Genomic DNA, 26,230 nt, shown 5'->3' on the forward strand with positions numbered 1-26,230 from the left:
GAGGAAACATGATATATAATAGCTTACAATGAAGGAACGAATTCTTAATATGGGAAGCTCCTGATGCTCAAATCCTCGACCAACTAGAACCCCTTTGGAAATATGATTGGGATAAATTTTCACCTTCACATTAAAGTCCCGATGGCATGGATTCTATTGAAATACATGGAAGCCAGTTTCTGCCAAGGAATTAAAAGACAAACAAACAAAAAGGTAATAACAAACGTATAAATATTGATCACAAACTCTGCTCTCATTACTTCATGTATCAGTCTGAAGAGGCTGATTTCTCTGGGAGTTCGTGTTTGGACGGATTTCCTGAAAAGCTGCTTATATAGACGTCTCCATTGTTAAAAGTGCTTTATAAATAAAGCTGAACTGCACAAAAACCATGCTGTTTTTTTATTTCTTTTAGGCTTATAGCGTTTAACGTTTATCACAGCTTTTTCGATATCTTGCCCAACCACATTTAGCCAACACTCTTCAATCTCTTTATTTTCAGTCTCTGTGTTCATTCAGTCTTTCGTTTAGTTAATTCTGTCTTCAACTATTGAACTTCTGAGACCTATTCAGCAAATATTTTTGCGACTAGTTTACAGAGGGTACATTTTGAACACTGTAAAACAAATTCCGTAAAATTTACGGTAAAAAAAACGGTAGCTGTGGTTGCCGGAATTCTACCGTAAAATATACGGTAGCAACATTTTAGGTTTTACGGTTTTAACTTAAATTTACAGTTAAATACCATAATTTCATTAACTGATATAATGTTAATATACCAACCTATAGAAGTACTGAAATCTGTTTTGTACCTTTGAAATACACTGATAACCACCAAATGCAGGTGGTGATGAGAAAGTCACATGATGAACCAAAGCCCATCACAAGCAGATTTTAAATAATAACATATATAGAAGGTGCACAGTGTCATTCACACAAACACTAAACACCATCATGGTGAGACTCATTAAACTGAAATATGCAATAAACATTAATTTAACAACATTAGATGTAACATACAACCCTAATAAACATAACTGATAAGAAAAAAACAAAGAAACCTTGTTATTTCAAAGAAAAAACATCAAATTTGAAATGCAACGCAGGGAATTCTGGAAACGTCAATTTACGTTTTTTCCCTGTAAATTTTACATTCTTTTTCACTTCCAAAAGCGGTATTTCACCGTAAAATTGTCTGAAATGTCTATTACAGTTTTTCACGGTATATATTAGGCGAACTTTCCGTGAAACCATTTAACAGGTTTTTACCGTAGCTTTTTCACAGTTTTTTACCGTTAAAATCATGGTCATTTTTTACAGTGATATTGAGCACTAATTGCTGAATTTAAGCCAACACATCTTAATCAAAGATATATTTTGAAGGATATTTGAGCTGACTATAATGAGGTGTGATCTCAAAGACAGATAATAAAAATGAAATAGGTGAATAAAATAAGTATATAAAAATACACAATATACAAAACAGACAATAACCCTTTGGTTCTTTTCTAAACTATATGGATGTAAGCAGCTCTCAGAAAACGTACAAATAAAGATCGTTTTAGGTGTTTAATTAGGCTACTATTTGGAGCATTGGGATCACTAGACGAGGGCTTAATGAAATCATTTTTGTGAAAACCTGAAATTCGACCAAAATTGAAATTTTTCACTTGTCTGTAGCTGACAATTTATTAATCTTAATGTTAATTTCAACATTTACTAATGCATTAAAATTAAAAGTTGTGTTTGTTAACATTGGTGCACTGTGAATTAACATGAACTAACAATGAACGACCGTATTTTTATTAACTAACATTAACAAAGATGAATAAATACTGTAATATAGTAATAAATGTATTGTTGTTCACTGTTCATTCATAGTTAATACATTAACTAACATTAACTAATGGAACCTTATTGTGAAGTGTTACCGAAATAAAAATGTAGATGTAATTTTATTAAACAACATTACTTCTAAGACAAAAATATAAATACTGAAATAGTCTGCCGTTGGAGACTTGCCATTGGCTGCTGACTGTATTTGAATAATCAGTTAGATCTAGTTAAGGTTTGGGCGCTGGTTTGGGAGTGTTTTTAGAGATCATTTATAAATATAACTATGTTGCAAGATCCATTGTGCGTACTATATGCATTAATGTATTAGCAAGATTAGAGATTAGCGTTCCTGTATAGTAATCGTTACATTCCAGATTACTTATATCCATCATAACGTTCTTTGACTTTCTACCAGTAAAGACAATTTTTTTTTTTTTAAAGAATGTACCTCGACTGAAATGTCTGATACCTTTCTGATACCGATTTGACTCTTTAACATCCTCGCAACAATCTTGTGTTATGTCCATGAAAAGTATCTAAAATAAAACTCATCTGAGTTTGATCACAATGTGGCAGGTCTTAAAATCGACACCTTTTTTATTACAAAATGCGGGCCCTACAAAGTGTTGAACATTATTTTATGCACATGAAAAGTGTATTGACTTCTGTTTTATTATTAGAGCATCTGAAATGCTCAGATCTAAGCAGGGCTGTCAGCTCATGTCCTTTCCTTTGGTCTCATGTTTTCAGACGGATAAATATAAACCTAATGTTATATCAGAAGATGCTTACAGATTCATACGGTCATCCTAACAGTTATATATACATCCTAATAGTATTGTGTCATTAATACAGCTTTCAGTAGAAGAGAAGATAATTCTTTTTTTGGAGAAGTGTAGTTTAAAAATAGTTCAAGACAAAAACTAAATATAAGTCTTTCATCCTTGCACTAGTGGCTCTGGTCTATGAAATATTAAATATGTGCAAAATTTTGAACCACAGGAAATGAATGATTTATTCATATTATTTAGGCATTTGGAAGACTCATTTGAAGAGAAAAGGTATTTTGGGAGACAAGCAATGCCAAAAAACGGCATCTCAAATAACTGTTTTACATTTTGGCAAATTGGTGGATCGGTAAATTGGTTTTCATATGATCTTATGCCTCAGTGACAGTTATGTTTAGGGGTGAACCTTCATGCTTCTTTCCTCAAAATTGTATGTTTTGTATGATTTACCTTGTAAAATCGTTCAGTATTCCAGTGAGATCAGATTGCTACAGCCCACCTGAATTCAGAATGCTCAAAATAAAAATAAAAAATAAAAAAACTTTTGATTTTGTAAAAATACTTTTGATTTTGGAATGTTTAAAAAATTGCTTTTGATTTGGAATGTGCACAAAATGACTTTTTGGAAAAGGCCAAAAATGCTTTTATGAATGTGTTAAGATTAAAAATGTTTTTGTTTCAGAATTTGTGTACCAAAAACCCTTTGATTTGGAATATTTAAAAATGCTTTTGACTCAGAATGTGTAAAGAAAAACAAAAAAATATTTTTTATTCAAAATGTGTAAAAAATGCCTTTGATTTGGAATATTTAGAAATGCTTTTGATTCAGAATATTTCAGAAAGCTTTTGATTTGGACTGTGTAAAAATGCTCTTGATTTGGAATGTGTAGAAATGACTTTGTTTTGGACTATGCAAATATGCTCTTGATTCGGAATGACTTTGAATCTTTAAAAATACTTTTGATTCAGAATGTGTAAAAATGCTTTTGATTTGGAATGTTAAAAAAAAAGCATTAATTTGGCATACATAAAGCTACTTTTCATTTGGAATGTTGAAAAAAAAAAATAGTTTAGACTCAAAGTGCAGAAAAATGCTTTTGATTCAGAATGTGTAAGAACGCTTTTGATTTGGAATGTTGGAAAGCATTAATTTGGCATACATAAAGATACGTGAAAGAATGTGTAAAAGAATGTGTTAAGAATGTGTAAAAATGCCAGAATTCAACATTATTTTGATTACCAACACATAAAAATTCTTTTATTTTGGAATGCACCAAAAAGTATTATTTGTAACATGCCGAAAATGAGTTGGAATTTGTTGGAATGAACATAAAAGATTTTGAATCAGAATACTTAAAAATGCTTTAGATTTGAGACACAAAGTTAATTGATTTGGAAAGTGCCAAAATTAATTTTTGCAAAGAGCAAAACATGCTTTGGAATGTGTTTAAAATAGCCACTGCTGATGTTGTAATGCGCCCTAAAAACTGACTTGAAGTTTGTATAGATGTGGACCGTGCCAATGATGATGCCCAAACGCGCCGCCTGACTCAGTCCTGATTCACCGAGCAGCTTCATTCATTTTGCAGCAGGGCAGAGCAGATGGCAGCAAGGCAGCAAGGCAGTGCGGAGACTCTTTTATAATAACAAAGAAGGACTGACTTTGATAGTACAGTCAAAACAGTCTACACATGAATGAACCGGATACTGGAGCGAATTCAGCTGACATCCGACGGGAACTTCTAATGGAAATATAACAACATTATTCACTCTATTAAAAAGCCTTGCACTCACATTTGCTGGCAGGCAGATAATTCAATATAATTTCTCACTCTAAAGGGATTAAAGGTATTTTTCTCTGACTGCGAAGGCAAAATGAAGGTGAAATCTAGAGATGAGAGTTTGAATACTTCTGGAGAATGTGACGGATCCAATGACTTGCTGACAGGTAAGTGCACTTAAAACGACACGCGAATCGATCATTACCGCGACATCGCGCAATTTATGCAAGTGTTATATTTTTTGTATGCTCTCAGATAAAGTTGGCTGCCCTTGTTTGTAGATTACAGACTGTATGTTGGCTAAACTGTTGCTGACAGATATTTAGTTGTTTAGTTTAGGTTTTCACTTTTCAAAATCATCACCGGACATATTTCGCCATGTAACCAATTCTGTCCGCATATTTATAAGCGGCTAACTGTCGCTTCTCAAATCATGAAACGTACAAGCTTCTCGATGTTTGTGATTATATTTAGGATATTTTCAATGTTATTTACTGCATTATTTCAGCATAGTATAACACCTGACAGGATTTGGATTGATGTAATCTCTTGGGAAACGATTGGTTTATTCCCACATTTTTTTAAATTAAATTTTTTAACTATAAATGCTTTTTAGCGCGCTTTAGTGGTCATTGAGCTAAATTATCACGTTTCACGTTTTATTTTTTTTATGAAATTACAAGCTATACACGGCTGTATGTAGACTGGTAGTTGACATGTTAAACTCTACCTCAAGCTATTTTATTTAATATAATTTTTATGTCTGCGGTTTTTATGATCTCGGTTATTGAGACACTGCAGTCAATAATAGGACTAATACAAATTTCTGACCTTGACAAAATACCAACACAGCTACATCAGGTTCACATTTTGATTGCTTTGCTTTGAAGTCTGCCTTACTAACTACCTAGTAACAAGCCAACTTACTAAGTAAACAAAATATCACGTTATTTAGGTGACTAACATATTTTTAACTAGCTAATTTTCTGTGCAATTTGCATAATGCTAAACCTACATTCTATTCATATTTAGATGTTCTATTTTTGCAGTGAGACCACTGCCAGACTAACTAGTTAGTCAACTTACTAAATGTATGAGACCAGTTTACCTGTTAACCAACTAATAATTCCCCAACAAGTGAACTAAATAGGTCTGAATAAATCACTTGACTCTTTCACCCGTTTCATGGTAGTCATATCTCATATCTTGTCATAACAAGGGCTTTATAACATTGCTTAAATAATTGATAAAGTTTCATTTTATAGTCAGGCTTCCTCTTTGTCAGTGTCACAGCTACTGTTGCCTTCGGTCAATCTAGCTTACAGTAGCGTATAAAACATATGTAATGCATACTAATGAAGACATTACACAACGTACCATGGTGGTCCATGATAGATAGATAGATAGATAGATAGATAGATGGTCACCTGGTTGAGCTGTAGCAAGTTCTATTTCTGAATTCTTTTATCGTTTATCATTATCTTTTTTCAGGATCTTAATCACCCTCTCTGCCCTTTTTAAGGATTCAGATCAGCTAGCCAGTTTTGTTGTTGCCTCCATCTTGGTTTCACCCTTCATGCGCTCCTTTATGTCTGTCAATACTCTCAGTAGCTCCAAATGAGAGACCGAAGAACAAAAAACCAAATGTCTTTCCAACTTTTCATCCAAATGACAATCTGAGGGATTTTAAAATCCATTACTATTGAAAAACGCCTGATCTGACTGGACGAATGGGCCTAAATTATTCCTGAACTGTGCGAGAAGCTGGTATTTAAAGCAGAAAAAGTGTAATTTTGGTGCCTCTAGTGTCACCAAATGGAATTGCAAAAATAATGAAATTAGGGTCATATTCACTATATGCATGCGTGAACATTTTAACGGATAAATCTTGATCAACTTTCATACTAAAATGTGTTCTGAAGTTAAGGAACAACTGAAACCAGACTTATGCAAAAACATGGCTTTCTAAGATTTGATACATAGATATTTAGCTGTCTTTTAGACATATTTTATGCATACTATGGTAAATGGGGAATGTTGTGAAAGTGTTTTAACATATAACCAAGTTTACTGGGATAGTGTGCATATCATTGCCACAATCCAGAGTACATAAATAATAATTTGGCAGTTCGTTCCATATTTGTTGATGTATACTGTATGTGGGGCTGTTTGTGCTGCTGCAGATGTGCACCAGTATTTTCTAAGGGCTGTATGCACCTGTGCGCATGCGCTGTGCGTTTAATGTAGTGTTGGTTTTGTTTGTTTTTCCATGCCAGTATAAATAAGCTCTGGAGGAACAGGTGTTTGAAATAATTCACCAAAATGAAGTCTCGTGAAGTCGGCTGATGATAGATATGCAAATAAAGCTCAGTAATGAACACACTCGATGAAACGGATTTAAGGTCTGTTGTGAATATAATTTCTGTCACTTTGCTTTTGTCTCTGACTTTTAGTTTAATGTTTTATTTATGACTCACTGGCATTAATTTGGTTTGTTTCCATGGCCATACTTTCATAGGCTTAATTATCTGTGTTTGCGCGTTCCAGACTGTTTGTGGGGATTTTTTTCAGTGAACGTTTTTGCAGGTCACATCAGTAGGTGGTGAAAAATGATTGTTCTGATCAGGAACAAAATAAGCGACAATGAGCGATTCATTCAACCTTTTACTCAATCGATTCATTCAGGTACACAATTGATTCTGTTTTTCACTTTGAGATTGTCGGTGAGGTGAAAATTAAACAAAATAACTGACAATGTTGTGTCTAAAATAGTTACTTGATACTTAACTTTAGTGAAATTTAAGATTGTTGTATTAAAGCAATTCCACACACAATCTGTTAGTCTGAATATTAAAACAGCACTGTTTGTGAGATGTTGTTTTAACTTTACCTTTGGATTGCTTTAAATTCCGCGGGCGAAATGCACTGATTTCAATCCACTTCTGAGGAAGGAATTTCCATTAGCAGATTTAATATGGCATAATTTTGTTGAATTTGTCACTTTTTCCATTATAAAGCTGCTTGTTTTGGAAATAACCTGCATTGCTTAATTCATCACTTAATACTTTGCCCACGAAAATTGCTCTAACGCCCTGCTAAAAAAAAAAACAATAGAAGCCCACTAGAAACCATCACAGAAATTCCAATGGTTTCCATTAAAATACCATTATAAACATTAGCTTTTTCCAGTAAAACCATTATAAAATTCCTTTTTGTAGTGTGTTTTGGGCATTTTTCCAATATGATTTAACATCCCACCAATAGAATCCATCACATACCAGTAGACACCATTATAGTTTCCATTAAAACCAATATAATTCCCATTATAACCATTAAAACCATTACATTTTCTATTGTGTTTTGGGCAGGGTTCTATTGTTTTTTTCAGCAGGGCGTGAACACACCTTTAATGTTATTTGTCCCAACTGTATGGGCTTTTCATACTGATATCAAATGCCATGTCCGGTAAAATCAAAAGGGTCAGAGAAAGTGTGTGCTCATATTCTTTTATTTTACGATTGGGGGGAAATACAGTTCTCTAAATTCAGTGATCCGATTCATTTTTGAATCAAAGCCAGAGCAGCAAACTGTGCCAACTGACTGTGACAGACCGCCGTTTTGCGAAAAGTTTTGTGTCTTTATAATAGAATTGAAATGATTTACTGAGCACTTTTGCATTGCTAAGCAGTTTCCCAATGCTTTTTTGTGTTTGTAGGTAACCCTCCCTCAGGCCAGAGCAAAAAGAACATGAAGCAGCGCTTCCTCAAACTTCTGCCCTGCTGTCATGTTGACTCCACACCAACTGTCAGGCAAAGCAAGTGACCGACTGTCTGTCGCTTTCCTTTCCTCATGGTCTTTGTCTGTAACTAATTAGACAAATGTCTAAAATGCATTTAATATTGTTTGCAGTTTTCTGTATAATATTTGTTTCTTTTCATCTGTCATATAGACAGTATAGAGGAGGATTTTGAGCTTGCCACTGTGTGCTACAGACCGGATAGTCTGGAAAAAATGATGGAACAGACCAAATTTTCCAAAACAGAGCTACAAGTCCTCTATAGAAGTTTCAAAAATGTAAGAAACTTTTCCGTCAGTGACTTTATAAAGTCCCTACTGATTTGATGGACTCGACAATAAGTTTGTATATTGATATACAATTCTTAACGTGTGTTTATGCTTCTCGCCTACACTTAGAATTAATCAAGAAAAAAAGGGTTACTGTACCTTTAAGACTTCTAAATGTAAATCACCTCTGTTGTGATTGTTCGAAACAATTTTTCGTGTTACATTTGTGTACGACCAGCTTAGGTCCACACTATAATTTGTTTTCCAACAAATCACATTGAATGAATTTGTATGAAATTGCAATTTTGTAAAATATTCGTTTTCTCGTAAAATACGTTTTCTCATAAAATTGGGTTGGGTTTTCATGGCTAGGTTACGCTTACGAAGTTTTCTTCTTTGTGTGTTGGATACATATTACAGGGCTCTGTCCCTTTTTACAATTATTTTCTCAAATCATTTCATTATTATTAAATATATTAAATACTGAAATATTGTTCAATATACTGTAATTTTGTTTCTGAGTATTTTTATGTGCTGTAGGAATGTCCCTCTGGATTAGTAAATGAAGAGACTTTTAAGATAATCTACTCTCACTTTTTTCCTCATGGAGGTGAGTGAATTAATTCATGAAGCTAATTAAATCAGTTCATTTGTTCCAACCTTTTAATTAATTGAGTTTAAAGAGGCCTTTATAAACCCCTCTGTGTTTTTTTTTAAATTCGTTTGAAGATTCTAGCGCATATGCACATTTCCTGTTTGAGGCTTTTGACAGACACAAAAATGGAGCAGTAACTTTTGAGGTCAGTTTGCTGTTTATTCATATACTTTATATGAATAAGTATAATTCATATACCATTTGCATATAGTATATTTGCATATACCAAAGCATATAGTAATATACATTAATATGCAAAATGTGCATCTTAAAGTCGATGTATTTTGTGCAACATTAGCAAAGAGGTTATTTCTTATTTATTTTCACAAAAAATGGATTTTATAGTCAAATCAATAGATGATTCGCTGTTATCATCATGTTGCATATTAAAATCTTTCACACTAACTGGTCTCTGATTTCTCATCGGCTTCAGGATTTTGTGGTTGGCCTGTCAATCATCTTGCGTGGTACCGTCACTGATAGACTGTCCTGGGCCTTTAGTTTGTATGATCTTAATAAAGATGGCTGCATCACTAAAGAGGTACAGTATCACAGATGTATAGACTATTGTCACACTAAATTGTGCATTTTAAGGTTTATTCTGGTGCATAAACTGGTCATTTATGTGAATCCATTATTGTATTTGTTCAATTATCCTGTCTGTTTTAGGAGATGAATGATATTATGAAGTCTATTTATGATATGATGGGGAAGTATACGCATCCGTGTATGAAGGACAGCGCACCTAGAGAACATGTCGAAAGTTTCTTCCAGGTACCTTCAAGAAAGCTCTGTCTCTTTCATCAGCATATTAGACAGATTTCTGAAGGATCATGTGTGACACAATTGCACTTTACAATATATTCAAATGGAAAAGAGTTATTTTAAATCGTAAAAATATTTCATAATATTACTGTTTTTATTGTATTTTTGATCAACTAAATGCAGCCTTGGTAAAGCAAAAGAAAAAAAACAAAACACATAAAACTAATATTCTAATTATTATTTCTTCAAAACTTCTAATGCATGCCATGTTTCTGGCACAATACTAGGTCTCAGATTTTTCATTTATTAATTGTTTATCTGTTTGCACTCAGAAAATGGATCGCAACAATGATGGTATCGTCACAATGGAGGAGTTCCTGGAGTCGTGTCAAAAGGTATAAGGACGACACAAAAACGAATTACTGATACTAATTTCTATATTTTTTATGCTTTTGGTATTAAGTAAAAATCTTTTGTTTTTAGAATGTGAGTGTGATTACTCATTACTCATTACAAGACACAACTAAGGTGTATCCAGAGTCCAAAATTAACACTCCAAACATAAGTAAAATTAATTACGAGTAATGTCTACATTACCTGCAATGATATTTAAAGGAATAGTTTTGCCGAAAATGTACCCTCAGGCCATCCAAGATGTAAATGAGTTTGTTTCTTCATCAGATTTGGAGAAATGTAGCATTGCATCACTTGCTCACCAATGGATGCTCTGCAGTGAATGGGTGCCGTCAGAATGAGAGTCCAAACAGCTGATAAAAGCATCACAATAATCCACAAGCAATCCACATCACTCCAGTCCATCGGTTCATGTCTTGTGAAGAGAAAAGCTGTGCGTTTGTAAGAAACAAATCCATCACTAAGTTCTTAACTTCAAACTGTCGCTTCTGGCCAAAATACAAGTCCATTTTCCATAATAAAGTTTCCTCCAATGAAAAGTCATACTGTCAGAATCAAGAGAGAAATATGCACAGATCAAGAACTGTTTACAAGCAAAAACAGTCCAAAAACATGCTTTCAACAAACACTGGGATGTTTTTATCAGCTGTTTGGACTCTCATTCTGACGGCACCCATTCACTGCAGAGGAGCAAGTGATGTACTGCTATCTGATAAAAAAACAAACTCATCTACATGAGTAAATGTTAAGCAGATTTCCATTTTTGTATTAACTATTCCTTTAATATGACCTTTGTTGTTGTTTTTTTTACCAAATATTTTTGTTCAGGACGAGGCCATCATGGAGTCCATGCAGATGTTGGATCACGTAATTTAGCTCTGCATGACGATCTTTGGAACATTTTTCAGAACAGCAACAGTGTTTGATCTGTTGTGGCGTCTGCCTGGCTTCCTCCATCTTGCACTTACAGTGAACACCTGAACAGGTGCAAAGTGAGCATGCCATGTTATTTTACACCCTGAGGATGAAATGATGTCTTTGAAGATCAGCTGTTGTATGCCACTGTCTTTGTTTAATATAATGTGAAGAGATATTTTAAGCCAATTCAACAACAAAAAAGGCTCTTAAAAACGAGATTCTTTCAGTTTTGCACTAACACCTTATATCACTATTATGTTTCTCACAGAAAGGAATGTGTGAAAATCCTATAAATACAAACATTATTCATGTGAGATGTAATTTATTTAGATTATGTTGTAACACACTACTTTGAAATATATGCATATGCACAACAATTTACAATCAATATCACTGATGGGAAAGATTACGGAATCGGCAGAATTTGATGTAACGAACTATGCAAAAGTGGAATAGTTTTTGGTAGATTCGCACTAATGATGTTTTACAATCTCCCTAATAAATACATTTATATTTATATTTATTTATCCTTTTCATTTTTATTGATTTCAGTTCGTGTAATATATTTCTGATAAGACCTTTGAACACAAACATTGCATTTGACTACTTTTAAAACAGCATTTTTGCAGCATATTTAAAACAGCAGTTGTATGTATATATATATATATATATATATATATATATCTATATCTATCTATCTATATATATATAAATTGGTTAAATATTATTTATAGACTACCATAACATTTTGAGTAGATGGCGCATATTCCATGTGGATTTTCAATTTTATTTTATTTATTGTTAATTTTATTTTAACAAATAAATTCATGATTGCTATGCACAAAAGTGTTGATTGCCTTTCTATAAATGTTAAAGCAAAATCATACTTCACACCTGACTTTAATTCAATCTGTAGACTTTGAATCCTTTTATAAAAAGATTTATGTCTCATATAAAGTAGTAAATTCACGTTGATCATATGAGCTAGATTAATATTTATTTTGCCATTAGGGTTATTAAGGTTACTTTCTAAATATAGACAACATTCAACACTTTAGCAACAATAAAACAAAAATAAATACTAATATCTAAATGTAAATTAATATTACACATTTAAAGGGTCACTTTATATATATATAATCAACCTAGACGTCTTTTACCTCAAGGCTGTTCCCAGATCTGTGTATCGCTGAAATATTTGAATAAACCAATCAGGACTCAGCAAACCCGCCTGGCTCCATAGCCCCTCCCACTTTTCCTTCACTGTCCAATCATGATTAAGCAGCGGTTAACGCCTCAGCAGCGGCGGATTCAAACGGAAGATGAAAGATGGCCGCAGAGAAAGACACCGATGTAAATAATCGAGACAGAAGGTAACGAATATGTATTTACAAAAATGTTAGTCAAACACGTATAGTCTGAAAATACAGTAACGTATTTACACTTTTGAATAACTGCTGGGTGGAAGCAGAGAGGTAGAAACATCGTGGTAACTTTGAATGGGCATAAACACGCAGTACCATAGTAATACTTGGTATTCTTTAGAGAACCGTAGAAAAACCATGTAAAATCCTTGGTGAAATTAATGTGTGAATCTTTCAGAACATGATAAATATCAGAGTAACGTTACTATCTGTACTTCAGTGCCATCAAAATAAGAGTGAAACTAAGTCACAGTTGTATTCAGAAAGCTTCTTAACGTTACATGTTTTCAACGCGTTTTACCATGTAATCCTTGGTGTTACTAATTATTGGATTGTTTCATTCTTTGATGTTTTGAAATTTTCAATATACATTATAATTCATAATCATTTCTGTCCTGTACTTGCTCAGAAGCAATTTTATAGCAGTTTTAAGCACACTTTTCTTCATTCAAGGCTTCAATGACTGCCTTTGCTGGATAAAAATGGACAATTTATAGGTTCATTTACAGTTTTTGGCCTTTAAAAGAACAGGAAAAATCAGTTTTAAACACACATGCCAGGTTATTAGAAATGTGACGTTAGTATACTAATATAAATCCAGTATACCATTTTAGATATAATTTATTTTTGGATGCTTTTTATTTCAGTGTTCCATGAATAATTTCATTATAGATTTATTGATTTAAATCCTTGTAGAATTGCACTGAAAACAAAGCGACGCATTAAAATATTATCTGGGAAATGTCTGTTTTTTATTAAGTTGACAGCTGAATATTTTAAATGAGCATGCAAAAATTTGCGACTATTTCTTTTATATAATCTAGTATGTAATTGTATCGTTTCATTCAAGGCTTCCATAACTGTCTTTGCTGGATAAAATGACAATAAATGCATAAATATACAGTTTATGGCCCTCAAAAGAAAAGGGAAATTCTAGTTTTAAACGCACACGTATATGGTGTAAGAAATGTATACCCTTACGTATATATGGTATAAAAATGTTTGATGTCATGTAGTGTAACCATCAATAAAAATAAATATTTTTAAATGTTTGAAAAGTTTTTTCCCCCCACATCTATATCTTAAATTAGCCTATTAATTAATAAACATTATGTTTTTGAGTCGCACCACATGACATTTTAAACCTGAACTAACCTTGACTTGAATTATTGGATATTTTAAGAGATTTATTGCCTTTGATTCACATTTCCTGTTTTGTTTTTGCATGATGGTTTCACCACATGATAAGTTATACTAATCGAAAAGTGAAACAGTTTTGTTTAAATATATATTTGTTAAGAAAAGATTATGCAAAATTACTTCATGAATTTAATTCTTTTAATTCTTTTTCTTTACTGTGATGAAAGTACAGTTGTGTCGCCCTGACATTTTTACTTTATGCCCCTCAAAAAAATACAAAAAATTAATTTTTATTCAAAAAATTAAAAAGTTGAAAAGTGAAATGACATGTTTAATGTTTTTGTTGAAGAATTTGATTGGTAGATAAACAATAAAAACAGCGTGATGCCATGATATCTTTGTTCGTAGGGGCACGGTGTGCAATGTTGTGATCAGTCAGGAGTCAGAAATGGGCGGCAGTGGTGACAGCCGGCCGCCCATCATCTTCAACCCTGACTTCTTCGTGGAGAAGCTGCGTCACGAGCGGCCCGAGGCCTTCACCGAGCTGGTGCTGAGTAACATCACGCGGCTCATCGACCTCCCGGGGGCCGAATTCTCACAGTTACTCGACGAGGTGCCCAAGACGCCCAACAGCACTGCGGCCGGAGGCTTCTTCCGCTCGTTCAACTTCCTCAAACGCAAAGGTCAGAACTGCTTTTTGGAAATTATAGTCATTTTCCATTGACTGTGTATTCTGTTTCTGTTTCATCCTGCAGTGGGCATTAATTCTTCCTCATGCTTCCTACTAATTTACAACTGGCCTGTTGTCGATATGCCTTTTGAGCTTGTGGAGGCACCGGTGATTCTTCTGTGGGAAGATTGCAGACACTATTGACAAAAACGATTGAATAACCTTCAGTGGGAGAATTACGTCGTCTGTTTTGGGAAGTTCTCTGAAGTTCACCGATTGCTATTGAAGTTAGTTTCCTGCCGTAGGGTTTCGCTATCGACTGGCCGGCTCTAGATTCACAGTCAACAGTAATGGAAATCAGGACCTGATTGGTTTCTTTGTGTGACTAACAGTGTTTGGTTCCCAACGAAATGAAGGCACTGATATAGAATGAATTTGGTTGTAAATATAAAATAAACTCAATTGAATAAAAATAAATTGTTACAGAAGATTACTATTTCAAAGAAATGCTGTTCTTTTGAACTTTCTGTTCATCAAAGAATCATGAAAGAAAAATATATCAAGGTTTCCGCAAAAATATGAAGCAGCACAACTGTTTTTAACATTGATAATAGGAATAATATATCAGAAATGTTTTTTGAGCAGCAAATCAGCAATGATTTCTGAAGGATCATGTGACACTGAAGACTGGAGTAATGATGCTTTGATCACAGAAATAAATTACAGTTTAACAGATAATCACATAGAAAACAGTATAATATTTCACAATTTTTACTTTATTTTTTATCGTATTAATGTAGCCTTTGCGAACAGACTGGACATCCTTTTAAAAACAAAAAAACCTTACTTACATGAAACTAGGCCTTTTACATGAATATTATTTCATAATATACTTTTTATATATAATAAGTATTTCTATATACTTATTTTTAATATAATTATTTGTTTTATGTTGTCTGCTACATTTTACTTCAAGGTGTATATATATAACTTTGTTATTTTCAAGACATATTTCAAGTTACATTTTACAAAATGTATTTATTGCAATATTTCATGGTGCATTTAATAATTTCATTGTTTTTTAAATTTATTCCACTAAATCCTTCTGTAATTGTAATGAACTCAAATTAGATTAAACTGACAGTGAGTTCAAATTTATTATTTGCAAATATATATGAAAAATGTATTTGTTCTAAACCAATATAGTCTTTAGAAGTCTAAATGTAATAGTATCAAATTTATTACATTTGATAAAGAAATTCTGCATTAAACGCATTATTATTGAAAATATGTTTAATTGTCAACTGGTTTATGTCTTTTTTGTTTTGTTTTCCAGACAAAGGTGTTGTGTTTGGCATGCCTCTTATGGAGGAAGGAATAGCCCAGATATATCAACTCATCGTGTACCTCAACAAAAGTGAGTTATAACAGCGTAACATTGTTTTGGTAAGAGAAGAGACTCTGGATCAAATCACTGAACCTGGTGTTTAATGATGATTACGTCATTAGCAAAACATAATCAACAATTCTACATATTTTGCCTTGGCTCTTTTTTGACACATTGTTACAGCAGCCAAAGAAAAGTTCATGTTAAAAAGTCAAGGGTCAAGAGCCCAACTAAAGCAAACACTGATCTCCATCATGGTAGTATCAAACAACAACAAAAACCATCATCTAAACCTAGGTTAATTCTCAATAAGCACTTCTGTAGACGTCTGATGGAAATAGCGTCAGTTTGTTGAATGTTGAGTTAACTTAACATATTTTGGTCTGTTCAATTTGCAACAAATAGCTAGCTCAAATGCCCTAAAAATGATTTTCAGTGGCAAAGTATTTACAGTTACATCTGACTTTAATGATTTATGGTGAATCAAGTTAAAAATAGTTTGTGTGAATTATTACCTCAAATTACCTCAGTCTTATAGTTTATTCAGTGTAAGGTCAATATTTGGCCAGCAAGTTATAAATCTGACACCTGAGTACTGAAATTGTCGATGTGTGGAAGTAATGTATAAGAAGTTAATGAATATCAATGTAATGAAAATGATAGATTTTTTATTTTTTTTAAATTAGATGTTCCTTAATGGGAATCATGTTTTATTAAATCCATATCTTTTTGTTTGTTTAAAACAAATAATTTCTATTAACTTGTATTTTAAAAAATGTTAAGTAGTGAGATTTAGTATTATTTATTATAATTACTATTTATGCGCGTGATTAAAACAAAAAAAATCATGCTTATTGCTGTCGTTGTTTTTGACATTATTGTGATAAATATTATTCTTAATATTAAATCAAATATCAAATTTCCTGATTGTCTGGATTTCTATTGAAATGACTGGATTTTGCTGGTAATGTGACGGTGTCTTTTGTATTCAATATTCAACCATATTTTGCCTTTGTTGAATGAATAACAAAGTAAAGAGCTGGTTGTTGTGGTGCAGATCTGCATGTGGAGGGTCTGTTTCGGGTTCCTGGGAACAGTCTGAGACAGCAGACGCTGAGAGAGCAGCTCAACAGCGGCGCCGACATCGACTTCTCCTCCGGTGACTTCCATCCCAACGATGTTGCCACGCTCCTCAAGAGCTTCCTGGGAGAGCTGCCCGAACCCCTGCTGACCCAGCGGCACCTGCACGCTCACCTGAAGATCACAGGTCTGGCAGATCAGTCACACCTCACCACTGTTCATTTTGACACCAAATTTTGATTTAGTCTTTTGACTAAAATGCCATTTAGTTTTAGTGATCTGATTTGTTTTAGCCTAGTTAAATCTTAATCTACAGTTAACTAAACGGGGCAAATTAACGCAAGAGCGCAATTCCAAAACAGCACCGATGGGTGTGGAAATTTCTGATTTACTGACAACGTGCAAATTAAAGAACACAGACGCAACATCTCATTTACATATCGACCAATGCAATATACCAAGCAGAGCGCAAATTAGAGTAGTCGCAAATAAAGAAATAAAGAAGCCACAGTATGTTGAAAAGAACCGGAGGCTAAAAAAATGAAGGTTCGCTAGAAGTTTTGATAGAGCTGGTATTGCGTGACTCCTAGTTGAGGGTTCAAAGTCGTCTTTTATTTCCTGAAGCAAATTAAAAATAACATGGCTTGGCAAACGATATGTTCTTCTTGCTTTCCAAATAAATTAATGTGTGGAAAAAACCCTCTTCCTTCTACCACGCGCTCTCTGTTCTCTGCGGTGCCTCTCCTAGCAACAAATTGCAGCCATTTCAAGCGCAAAATAGTTTAAAACATGCTTTTTCTGGGCGTTAAATAATGCCGCAAATACCAGTAATTTGACGAACGCGAACGGTAGTAAAACGCGTTGCATGATTCATTTTAATATTCACCTCCCATAAATTTTGCATCTGAAAGGGAAACTCCTACTAATGCATATTCAGTAATGTCAGGCGCAAAAATAACTGTTTCCACGCCTTTTCAGCGCTAATTAGTCACTGTGCGTCTTTAGTAAAACCTGACCGTACTATTTTAACGCCAAAAGACGGTTTGCGCTGGCGCAGGCTGTTAGTAAAACTGGCCTTATGGTTTTATCATGATAGACACAGATTTAACTGCTGTGACGCAACATGCCTTTATATTCAAATTAAATGAAACCCCTTCTCATAAAGAAACAAGAACATGGTCTTCTTCTCAATGAAATGTGTATATAGGCTAATTATGCATGCTTTATAACAACACATTCTTCATTCTTTCAAGCAGGCATATTTATTTACATAAATTTAGATTAATCTTTATCATGGCTACTAAAGTGATTCAGTCAAGAGCAGCGAGTGATTTTCTCTCTTTCTTTTAATATTTGATTAATTAAATACTTGACTAAATTAGGCTGCTGTCCCTTTAAAACCGAATGCACGGATGCAATGTACTGACACGTCCGAAATTCTCCCAATTGTTTACGTTCACATCAGGCGTAACTGTAAAAAGTGGACAATTCAACCTCATTTAGTGCGTATTTCTCCCTTCATGAGACACGAAAGTGCACTCGTGTGCTGTGTGAGAGGCACTGCTTCGGACCGAATTGAGTTCTCTTTTGCATCGTCAAATTTATCTATATGTCTACTCTTCTCTTACTCCCGGATATTGACAGTTTTGAACATCAATTTTCGTCATAGTTTTTGTTGTTCAAAACGAGTTTTTCTTTCGTTATCGTCTCATTTTCGTTGGTGAAAAAATGTTGTTGACAGAAATTAACCCGATCGGTCTGTCTGCGCAGAGCTGAGCCTGTTCGACGATCAGGGCAACAAGACGAGTCTGCCGGATAAGGAGCGTCAGATCGAGGCGCTGCAGCTACTGCTGATGCTGCTGCCCACCGCCAACCGAACCCTGCTCAAGCTGCTGCTGGACCTGCTCTACCACACCGCCAAACAGCAGGACAAGAACAAGATGTCCGCGCACAACCTCGCGCTCATGTTCGCCCCGCACGTCATCTGGCCCAAGAACGTACGCCATTCGCTTCTTTCTTTTTGCATTATTAGACCTTTTTGTGTCTTTCAGATAATAGTATTGTTTTTACTAATAGGTTTTGTTTTTTGACTTTCGGTTTTCATTGTAATTTTAGTTTTAGTAATTCTGTGCATTTTTGTCTTTTTAGTTATTTTAGTTATTTTCTTGACTGAAGCCGAACAAAATGAAACCCTGGGCCGAAGACCGAGCACGTTTTTTTTGCGTTTTTTCCTCATGCATTTTGCCAATTTTTTTCACCATTGCATAAAATAAATAGCCAAAATGTGCTTTTTACTGTTTTGTCTATAGCTTTTCAAAGAAAAAAATCAATTACAAAACAATTTAAAAATATTTACTTTACACAGAACATTTTTAACATTCTAGGAGACATTATACCAACAAAGCACAATTTAACTTACAATTAGTAAGTTAGTAAAATAATATTTTTTGGCCATTTATGAGACCCCCTTCTTGAATCAGTTATGTATTTTATTTTTATTTTTTTTTACTGTACAAATAAATGCAGCCTTGCTGAGGAGAAGAGACTTTGTTTTAAAACATTAGAAAATATTACAGATCCCAATTTGAACACTGTGTGTTCTAATAAATGTATTAATAGAGCTGTTGTAATTATTATTGTCTTTTCTTTTATTTTACAGCAGTAACACAGTTTCAGTGCAGGTTTTCCTCTCGCTCTGAACTTTGAACCCTTGTGCAGCTCTGTCAGAATAAGAACATGAAAATCGTGTTTTTTTAAATGGTTTTAGTTAGTTGTAATGCCCCAGGTTCAGGTGTCATGTGTGATGTGTGATGTGTGATGTGCTGCTTTCTTCAGATGAATGCCAGTGACCTTCAGGAGAACCTGAAGAAACTGAACAGCGGCATGGCGTTTCTCATCAAACACTCCCAGAAGATCTTTCGGGTATTTTTCCCACCTCACCTTCTACAAATGCAGCTTTTTTTATTTTCACAGAACTGATGGGACGGAAAATAACATCATAGTGTTCTTTTAGTGTTATATATATGCTTTTATAGTATTTATTAATATATTGAATTAGCCCTCATTTCTGTATTTTCAGTTTTCATTTTAATTTTGGTAATTTTGTCATATATACACAAAAATATTGATAACAATTTTAAATATCTTTATTATTATTATTTGTTTTTAATTTAATTATATATATATATATATATATATATATATATACACACATATATATAATATTTTTTCAATTACTTCCCAAGAAAACATTTCTAGTTTTATGTGCTTTTGACATTTTTCTAATATTTATGTTTAGCTTAATTTTTATTTTAGTTTTAGTACTTCAACTTCAGTGTTATTTATTTCAGTTATTTGCCAAAGAAACATTTCTAATTTTGCTTTTTGTAATTTTTGTGAGTAAAATAAAAAAGAAGAAAACTTGAATTTATTTTTATTTCAGCTTTAGTTTGAATAATTTTAGTATGTGCTTTTGTCATTTTTATGTTGTTTTATTTGTATTTACCTTTGTTTTTATTTCAGCAGTATTTTGTTTAGTTTTAGTACTTCAACTTAAACACATTTCAGTTTTTAAGTCAAATCTGTTTTCTCTTTTGCGAAGGCGCCGGCGTATCTGAGGGAACATGCCAGACTTCAGTTCGCAAACACCAAAATGATTCACTCCAAGGTTTGTGGCGTTGGAGCTCATTCTTCATTGATTGAGTTGTTGTTGAGCTAATGCTCCTGTGTGTGCTGTCAGGATGATCTGGAGCTGCTGTCGGTCGACGGCTCTCCGTTCGCGTCGGCGTGTAAGAGGAGCGGAGCGCGCGTGCGCTTAGACTCGGACGGTCACACAGAAGAGGCGCTCCGAGAGCTCTATCGACACGTCACCGATCACATGCCGAACTCCGCCAAGAAGAAGAAACTCATCCGACAGGTGAGAGCACACTGTGTAAACATCAATCCCGTTGTTGTTATTATTATTATTAATAGCAGGAGACCATTGATGTTGTTTTTTTACATTTTCACCAATAGTTTAATTTAAATAAAATACAAATCTGTTTTATTAGTATTATATATTAGTATTATTTTTTAAATGTTGTTAGCTTTACTTTTCCCTATAATTATTTTGTCATTATTGAAAATAAAAAATCATCTTTTTCTTACTTTTAATGACACTACTGCGATAAGTATGATTATAATCATAACCATATCATAACTTTTTATTATATTAACGATATTACATTTTTACAATAATTGTTTTTAACCCAACAAAATACATTGTGCATATTATTATTATTATTATTATTATTATTGTTGTTGTTGTTGTTATTAATATTATTTACACAAATGACAACATACCCCTTTAGTTGGCTTTTTGTTATTATGCTACCATACATTTTTACAATAATTACATTGCTTTTTTTTTAAACCAACATTTTTGTTTAAATTAATACACTATTTACAACAGACACCTGCATTTTGTGTAGAATTTTATATAAGTATATATATATGTATGTATATGTGTGTGTATAAAATATATATATATATATATATATATATATATATATAGTAGTAGTATAGAATTATTAGTATTATTATTGACGCTACAATAATGCACTACATGCTATTTTAGCTATAATTGGAGTAATTTATTCATAACTTGCTGTTGAGACATATTAATATGATACTAAAGGCAGCAGATCTCTTTTTAAACATTAGTGTGCATTTTCGTTATATTTCTTTTGTGATTCATTTAAAAAATGTATTAAGAAGTGTGGCGCTTTCATTCTGTAATTCTCGTATGTGATTTGTGCTGTAATTATTGTGTGGTTTCAGCTCGGCAAGCAGTCGAGTCCTGGCACTCCTGTGAGCGAGAACACGACCCCGACCAGTAAAAAACACGCGCGCTCGCGCTCCTTCGGCGGACTCATCAAGGTCAGATCTCTCTATCTCTGCTTTAATCAAACCACATCCATGACTCTCACCTCTGTGACATTCACAGAAGTTATGAAGGTGATGATGGTGTCTCTTCAAGTGCAGCTGTGTGTCCTTTAGTTCAGTCATCAGTCTGCTGCCAGATATATAACAGCTGTGCTGTGAAAACACACTCGAACAGTTCACCCAGCTAACAACTTTTTGTTCCCTAGAACGTTCCCTTTTGGTTAGCCAGGAATGTTTTCTTAACGTAAATAGAACGTTCTCTTTAGGTTAGAGGAACGTTCTCAGAACATTCCCAGAAAGTTCTCTGAAGGTTCCCGGAACATTCTCCTAACCTAAAGAGAACATTCTATTTACGTTCCAAGAAGGTTCTCCTAACCTCTTTTCTCCGTCAGCGCTGCTGTAGGTCAGTAATCATCGTCTCGTAGAGTAAGTGGCAAGGAAGACGGACGGATATGGACCTCAATAATCAGTACTACAAACCTTGTTTTAAACTATTTTTAATTATTGAAGATAATCAGAGCACATTTAACCATCATAAGGAGCATTAAATGAGATTGAATAATCCGTTAATATGTAAGATTTCTTTATTATAACTACCATATACCATATAATATCCCAGATATTACATTTCTTAAGCACCAAATAACAGCAACTTCAACTAAACATCTGGATTTGAAAATGTGTATTTTATTTTTACAGACATTAAAAATGAATAACATTTATTTGACTTTATCTGGGATAACATTGCATTCATTTCTTACCACTGAATTAACGATGATGTTCTCTCTTTTTGTCCGTAAACACAAACTTCTCGGTTAATGTCATGTTCTCTTCAATTAGACGTATCAAATCTCTCTGAAATCACAGTATTTACTCTTGAATATATATTAATTATAAGTAATTATTCAATAAAGAGATCAATAAACGAGTGTTTGCAGCATTCCCATTTTCATGTTTTATATTAGAAGCGGCATTTTGCTCGTCAGAAATACATGCTCGGTTTTAATGTTACTTTAAGTTGGGGTAGAATTTCAGCATTTTGTTGGCGTACCCCCTCCGTCACTGCACCCCAGTTTGAGAACCACTGCTCTAGGTTATAAAATTAAACCTAAAAATAACCTGCAGGGAACGTTCTGGGAAGGTTCTCTTTAGGTTATTAGAAAAATAAACAGCAGCGAATGTTCTTATTTGGTTCCCAAAAATAACCTGCAGGGAACGAGCGAGTGTGTAGTGCTTGTGTAGTGAGTGCTGCTGTGTTTGACTGCAGAAGAAGGTTTTGGGGAGTCAGCCCAGCGCAGACAGGAGGGGGCGGCACGTGTCTCCTCCGGGGAAGGAGAACATCAGCTGTGATCCGGCGAGCTGAACATCAGGTCAGCAGCAGTTTAACCATCACGACCAACACACTGAGTGCATGGCATCAGCTTCTCATATTCACTCTTTTCTTTTGATTGGCTTTCGTCTCAGTTGTTTTCTTTTCATTTCCCTTGCTTTGTTGTTTTGTATTTTACTTTGTCTTAATTTGTTTTGCTTTGCTTTTGTGTTTTTTTTTTTTGGTTTTGATTTCATTGTTTTTTGCTTTGTTTTTATTTTTTGCTTTTATTTTTTTTTTTTTTTTTTGCTTTTCATTGTGTGGTTTTGTTTGTAGTTTAAATGTTTTTTTTTTTTCATGTGTTTTTGTTTTGCTTTGGTTTTATGTCTAGTTTTATTAAAGTGTGATAATATTTACTTGTTTTATTTTAGTTTTTTTATTTCAAAAGTATGAATTGGTTTTAAATAACATTTGAACTTGTTGAACAAGGCTCAATGCATAAATCTCTGCTTATTTTCCAGCGCGGCGTGTCTTTGTCTGTACTGTGAATTCTGCCCGAATAGAAGACGACCAGAGAAGATAGTTTTTTATTTTATTTTAATTATTTATTTCTTTATATTCTGTACTGTTTTAACATACTAAATGTTGAGACTAATTTTCATTTAATGTGAATTTTAAGTTTTTTTTAATTCGCTGTATGGTTTTAAACTGTTACATCAGGTTTAATGGGTAAACCACTTGTCAGTTACACTGGGCCTTTTAGCCTGACCCACGATAAGATTAACTTGCTCAGCTCATTCATATTGCCAGTGTATATATGTATAAATATATTTGCGTGTGTGGAAGCGCGTACTGATATCTGGGCCGTACGCATCTCACATTAATCACTCAATTCATGCTGTAATCAGATTTTAAGGGAACGATAGACATCATTTACTCACAAAAGTGTATTACTGTCATTTAGAGATCTGTGAGAATATAAACTGGCGTTTGTTTACATATATATATATATAGATATTGTCTTAATAACACTATGGACATTCGAAATATGGTATTTTGTGACCAGAACAAGACAAATGTGATTTTTATTTTTATTTTTCAAAACTTGATGTCGCTTTTCAGGCCCAAATCATCAGCCGACTGAAGTTTCCATGTAATTTAACCACTAAGCCAAATAGGTTCCTGTATTTTTGTATGAAAATTCATTTCAGTGTACGATAATTTTGTGTTTTCATATTGAGAAGTGCACAAAGCAGCCGTGTTTTTGTATTAAACGCTGTTCAGTGCTGTTTTTGAAGGGTTTTGGGTGCGTGTCAGGGGTGTTTCGAAGGTTTTTGTATGTTACGGGTGGTGGATGAAGGTGCAGAGGTCGAGATGTAAGTGTTTGTGTGAACTCGAGTGGGTATTAAAGGATGTTGTGAAAGTAATTGCTCTTAATGCTGGTTTGGCTTTGATCCTGAACGTCTCCTGTCTTATTCCTCAAAGCAGAGTGTGTTTTTCATGTTCCTGGAGAGCGCTGTGAAGTCACTTCCTTTCATTGTCTTCATATATATAGCTCTTTCAGATGTGTTTGGTCACAAGCACTCTCCAAATGCACGTTCCCTCGACTGATGAATTGCTTTTTCATTTTTTTCCCCCCCCTCCCATTTTAATGCATTAACTCAAATGTAGCCTTTCTAAATCTATATTTTAAGCCTGCAATGTTGAAAAAGGGGTGGGTGGTTAACTTGTTTAAAAACTGGAAATATTAAAACGTCTTTAACACCAATAAATAAGCATGCAAGCTTTCAAGTTTAATTTTGCATGCTAATGGTGGATTTTTTTACAATTCACAAATTGAAATACATTTTCACAATAATCAGCGATTTACTGAAGTGTTTAAGGAAAGAAGAAGAGCTAAATAAAATTTTCTTTCAAGTTTAGATATGGTGCTATCTGCAAACGTGTAATTAGCAATAATTGGGATGTTTTATTTAACTCTGTGTGTGTGTGTGTACAGATGGTACGTGTGGAGATTGGGGATGTTGTTATCTGTTGGAAAAGATTGGGGAAATCATTGATTTTGTTTTCAAATTAAGTTTTATATTTTCCTTTTTTTATGTTACAGCAATTAAAACTGGAGTTTAAAAAAAACATTTTTGTATTTGATATGTGAAACATTTGTGTTTGTGCTTGATCCGCTCTAGTACAACGATTGCTTCTGTGTATTTCCTTTCTTTTTTCATTAAAACTCTCACACCAGCTGAGCTGCTTGTCGTTTGTTGTTGATGGTCAGTTCGCGCGGCTGTCCGCTAGAGGTCGCTGCCGCACAGCTGAAGTCCGTCCGCGCGGGGCTGTCTTCATCGTGTCAGCCTGTTCTGCTCATTATCTGTCATTTGACTGACTTAGGACGATTTTAGGAAATGTTTATGTCGAAGACTTGACTCGTAATGTTAATTAGGTGGTTTTGTATTCAGAGTTTTGTAAAGGGACAGCATAATTAACTAATCAGATTTTGCCTTCAAAAATGTCTTATTCGCTCTGTTTACATTTAGTCATTTAGCAGACTCTTTTATCCAAAGCGACTTACAAATGAGGACAATAGAAGCAATCAAAACCAACAAAAGAGCAATGATATGCAGGTGCTATAACAAGTCTCAGTTAGCTGAGCGCAGTACACATAGCAAGGTTTTTTGTTTTGTTTTTTTTATTGCATAATAAAAAGGAAACAGAATAGAGCAAGCTGGTGTTCGAGGCCTTTTTTGCTTTTGTTAATTGTATAATAAATAAAAAGAAAACAGATAGAATACAAAAAGATTATAAAAGGTAGTGTTTTTTTTTTTTTTTTTTTTAAAGAAAACAAGCAGTAAATGAATAGAGTGCAAGTCCAAAAGGGAAGGTTTTTTTTTTTTTTTTAAATAATAATAGAATTACAATAGAGGGTCAAATAAAGATGGAGGAGATGTGTTTTTGCCGATTCTTGAAGATGCTGGGATTGAGTTGGGCAGGTCATTCCACCAGGAGGGAACAGTTAATGTAAAAGTCTGTGAAAGTGAATTTGTGCCTCTTTGGGATGAACAATAAAGCGACGTTCAC

At 33.8% G+C, this 26,230-nt stretch overlaps 2 protein-coding genes across 4 annotated transcripts; both read left to right on the forward strand.

The window, feature by feature from the left end:
* The first annotated feature begins 4,221 nt into the window (after nucleotides 1-4,221).
* kcnip2 (Kv channel interacting protein 2) lies at nucleotides 4,222-11,980 on the forward strand. Of its 3 annotated transcripts, none has more exons than XM_058760846.1 (10): nucleotides 4,525-4,572; nucleotides 6,992-7,090; nucleotides 8,121-8,223; nucleotides 8,359-8,479; nucleotides 9,011-9,080; nucleotides 9,200-9,270; nucleotides 9,559-9,666; nucleotides 9,795-9,899; nucleotides 10,223-10,285; nucleotides 11,133-11,980. In XM_058760846.1, the coding sequence occupies exons 2-10, from the start codon at nucleotides 7,015-7,017 to the stop codon at nucleotides 11,178-11,180; spliced, it is 765 nt and encodes a 254-aa protein (XP_058616829.1). In that variant the 5' UTR covers nucleotides 4,525-4,572; nucleotides 6,992-7,014; the 3' UTR covers nucleotides 11,181-11,980. The 3 variants fall into 3 exon arrangements, with proteins under 3 accessions (XP_058616830.1, XP_058616829.1, XP_058616828.1); XM_058760845.1 differs by lacking the exon at nucleotides 4,525-4,572 and adding an exon at nucleotides 6,737-6,807 and having other exon boundaries at nucleotides 6,977-7,090; XM_058760847.1 differs by lacking the exon at nucleotides 6,992-7,090 and having other exon boundaries at nucleotides 4,222-4,572.
* Nucleotides 11,981-12,510: 530 nt separating this feature from the next.
* arhgap19 (Rho GTPase activating protein 19) lies at nucleotides 12,511-25,394 on the forward strand. The gene is made up of 11 exons (XM_058762164.1): nucleotides 12,511-12,595; nucleotides 14,195-14,469; nucleotides 15,793-15,873; nucleotides 16,901-17,110; nucleotides 18,694-18,920; nucleotides 19,759-19,845; nucleotides 20,525-20,590; nucleotides 20,663-20,839; nucleotides 21,742-21,840; nucleotides 23,114-23,216; nucleotides 23,677-25,394. The coding sequence occupies exons 1-10, from the start codon at nucleotides 12,552-12,554 to the stop codon at nucleotides 23,207-23,209; spliced, it is 1,362 nt and encodes a 453-aa protein (XP_058618147.1). The 5' UTR covers nucleotides 12,511-12,551; the 3' UTR covers nucleotides 23,210-23,216; nucleotides 23,677-25,394.
* Nucleotides 25,395-26,230: the final 836 nt, after the last annotated feature.

This window comes from Onychostoma macrolepis, chromosome 22 (genome assembly GCF_012432095.1).
Source record: "Onychostoma macrolepis isolate SWU-2019 chromosome 22, ASM1243209v1, whole genome shotgun sequence".
Lineage (NCBI taxonomy): Eukaryota > Metazoa > Chordata > Actinopteri > Cypriniformes > Cyprinidae > Onychostoma > Onychostoma macrolepis.

Coding starts and splice junctions, on each gene's coding strand:
- kcnip2 (XM_058760846.1), top strand. CDS start 7,015: ATGATTGTTCTGATCAGGAACAAAATAAGCGACAATGAGCGATTCATT. Junction 9,667..9,794: donor ATGGCTGCATCACTAAAGAG/GTACAGTATCAC, acceptor TGTCTGTTTTAG/GAGATGAATGATATTATGAA. Junction 9,900..10,222: donor ATGTCGAAAGTTTCTTCCAG/GTACCTTCAAGA, acceptor GTTTGCACTCAG/AAAATGGATCGCAACAATGA.
- arhgap19 (XM_058762164.1), top strand. CDS start 12,552: ATGGCCGCAGAGAAAGACACCGATGTAAATAATCGAGACAGAAG. Junction 14,470..15,792: donor CAACTTCCTCAAACGCAAAG/GTCAGAACTGCT, acceptor TTTGTTTTCCAG/ACAAAGGTGTTGTGTTTGGC. Junction 15,874..16,900: donor CATCGTGTACCTCAACAAAA/GTGAGTTATAAC, acceptor GTTGTGGTGCAG/ATCTGCATGTGGAGGGTCTG.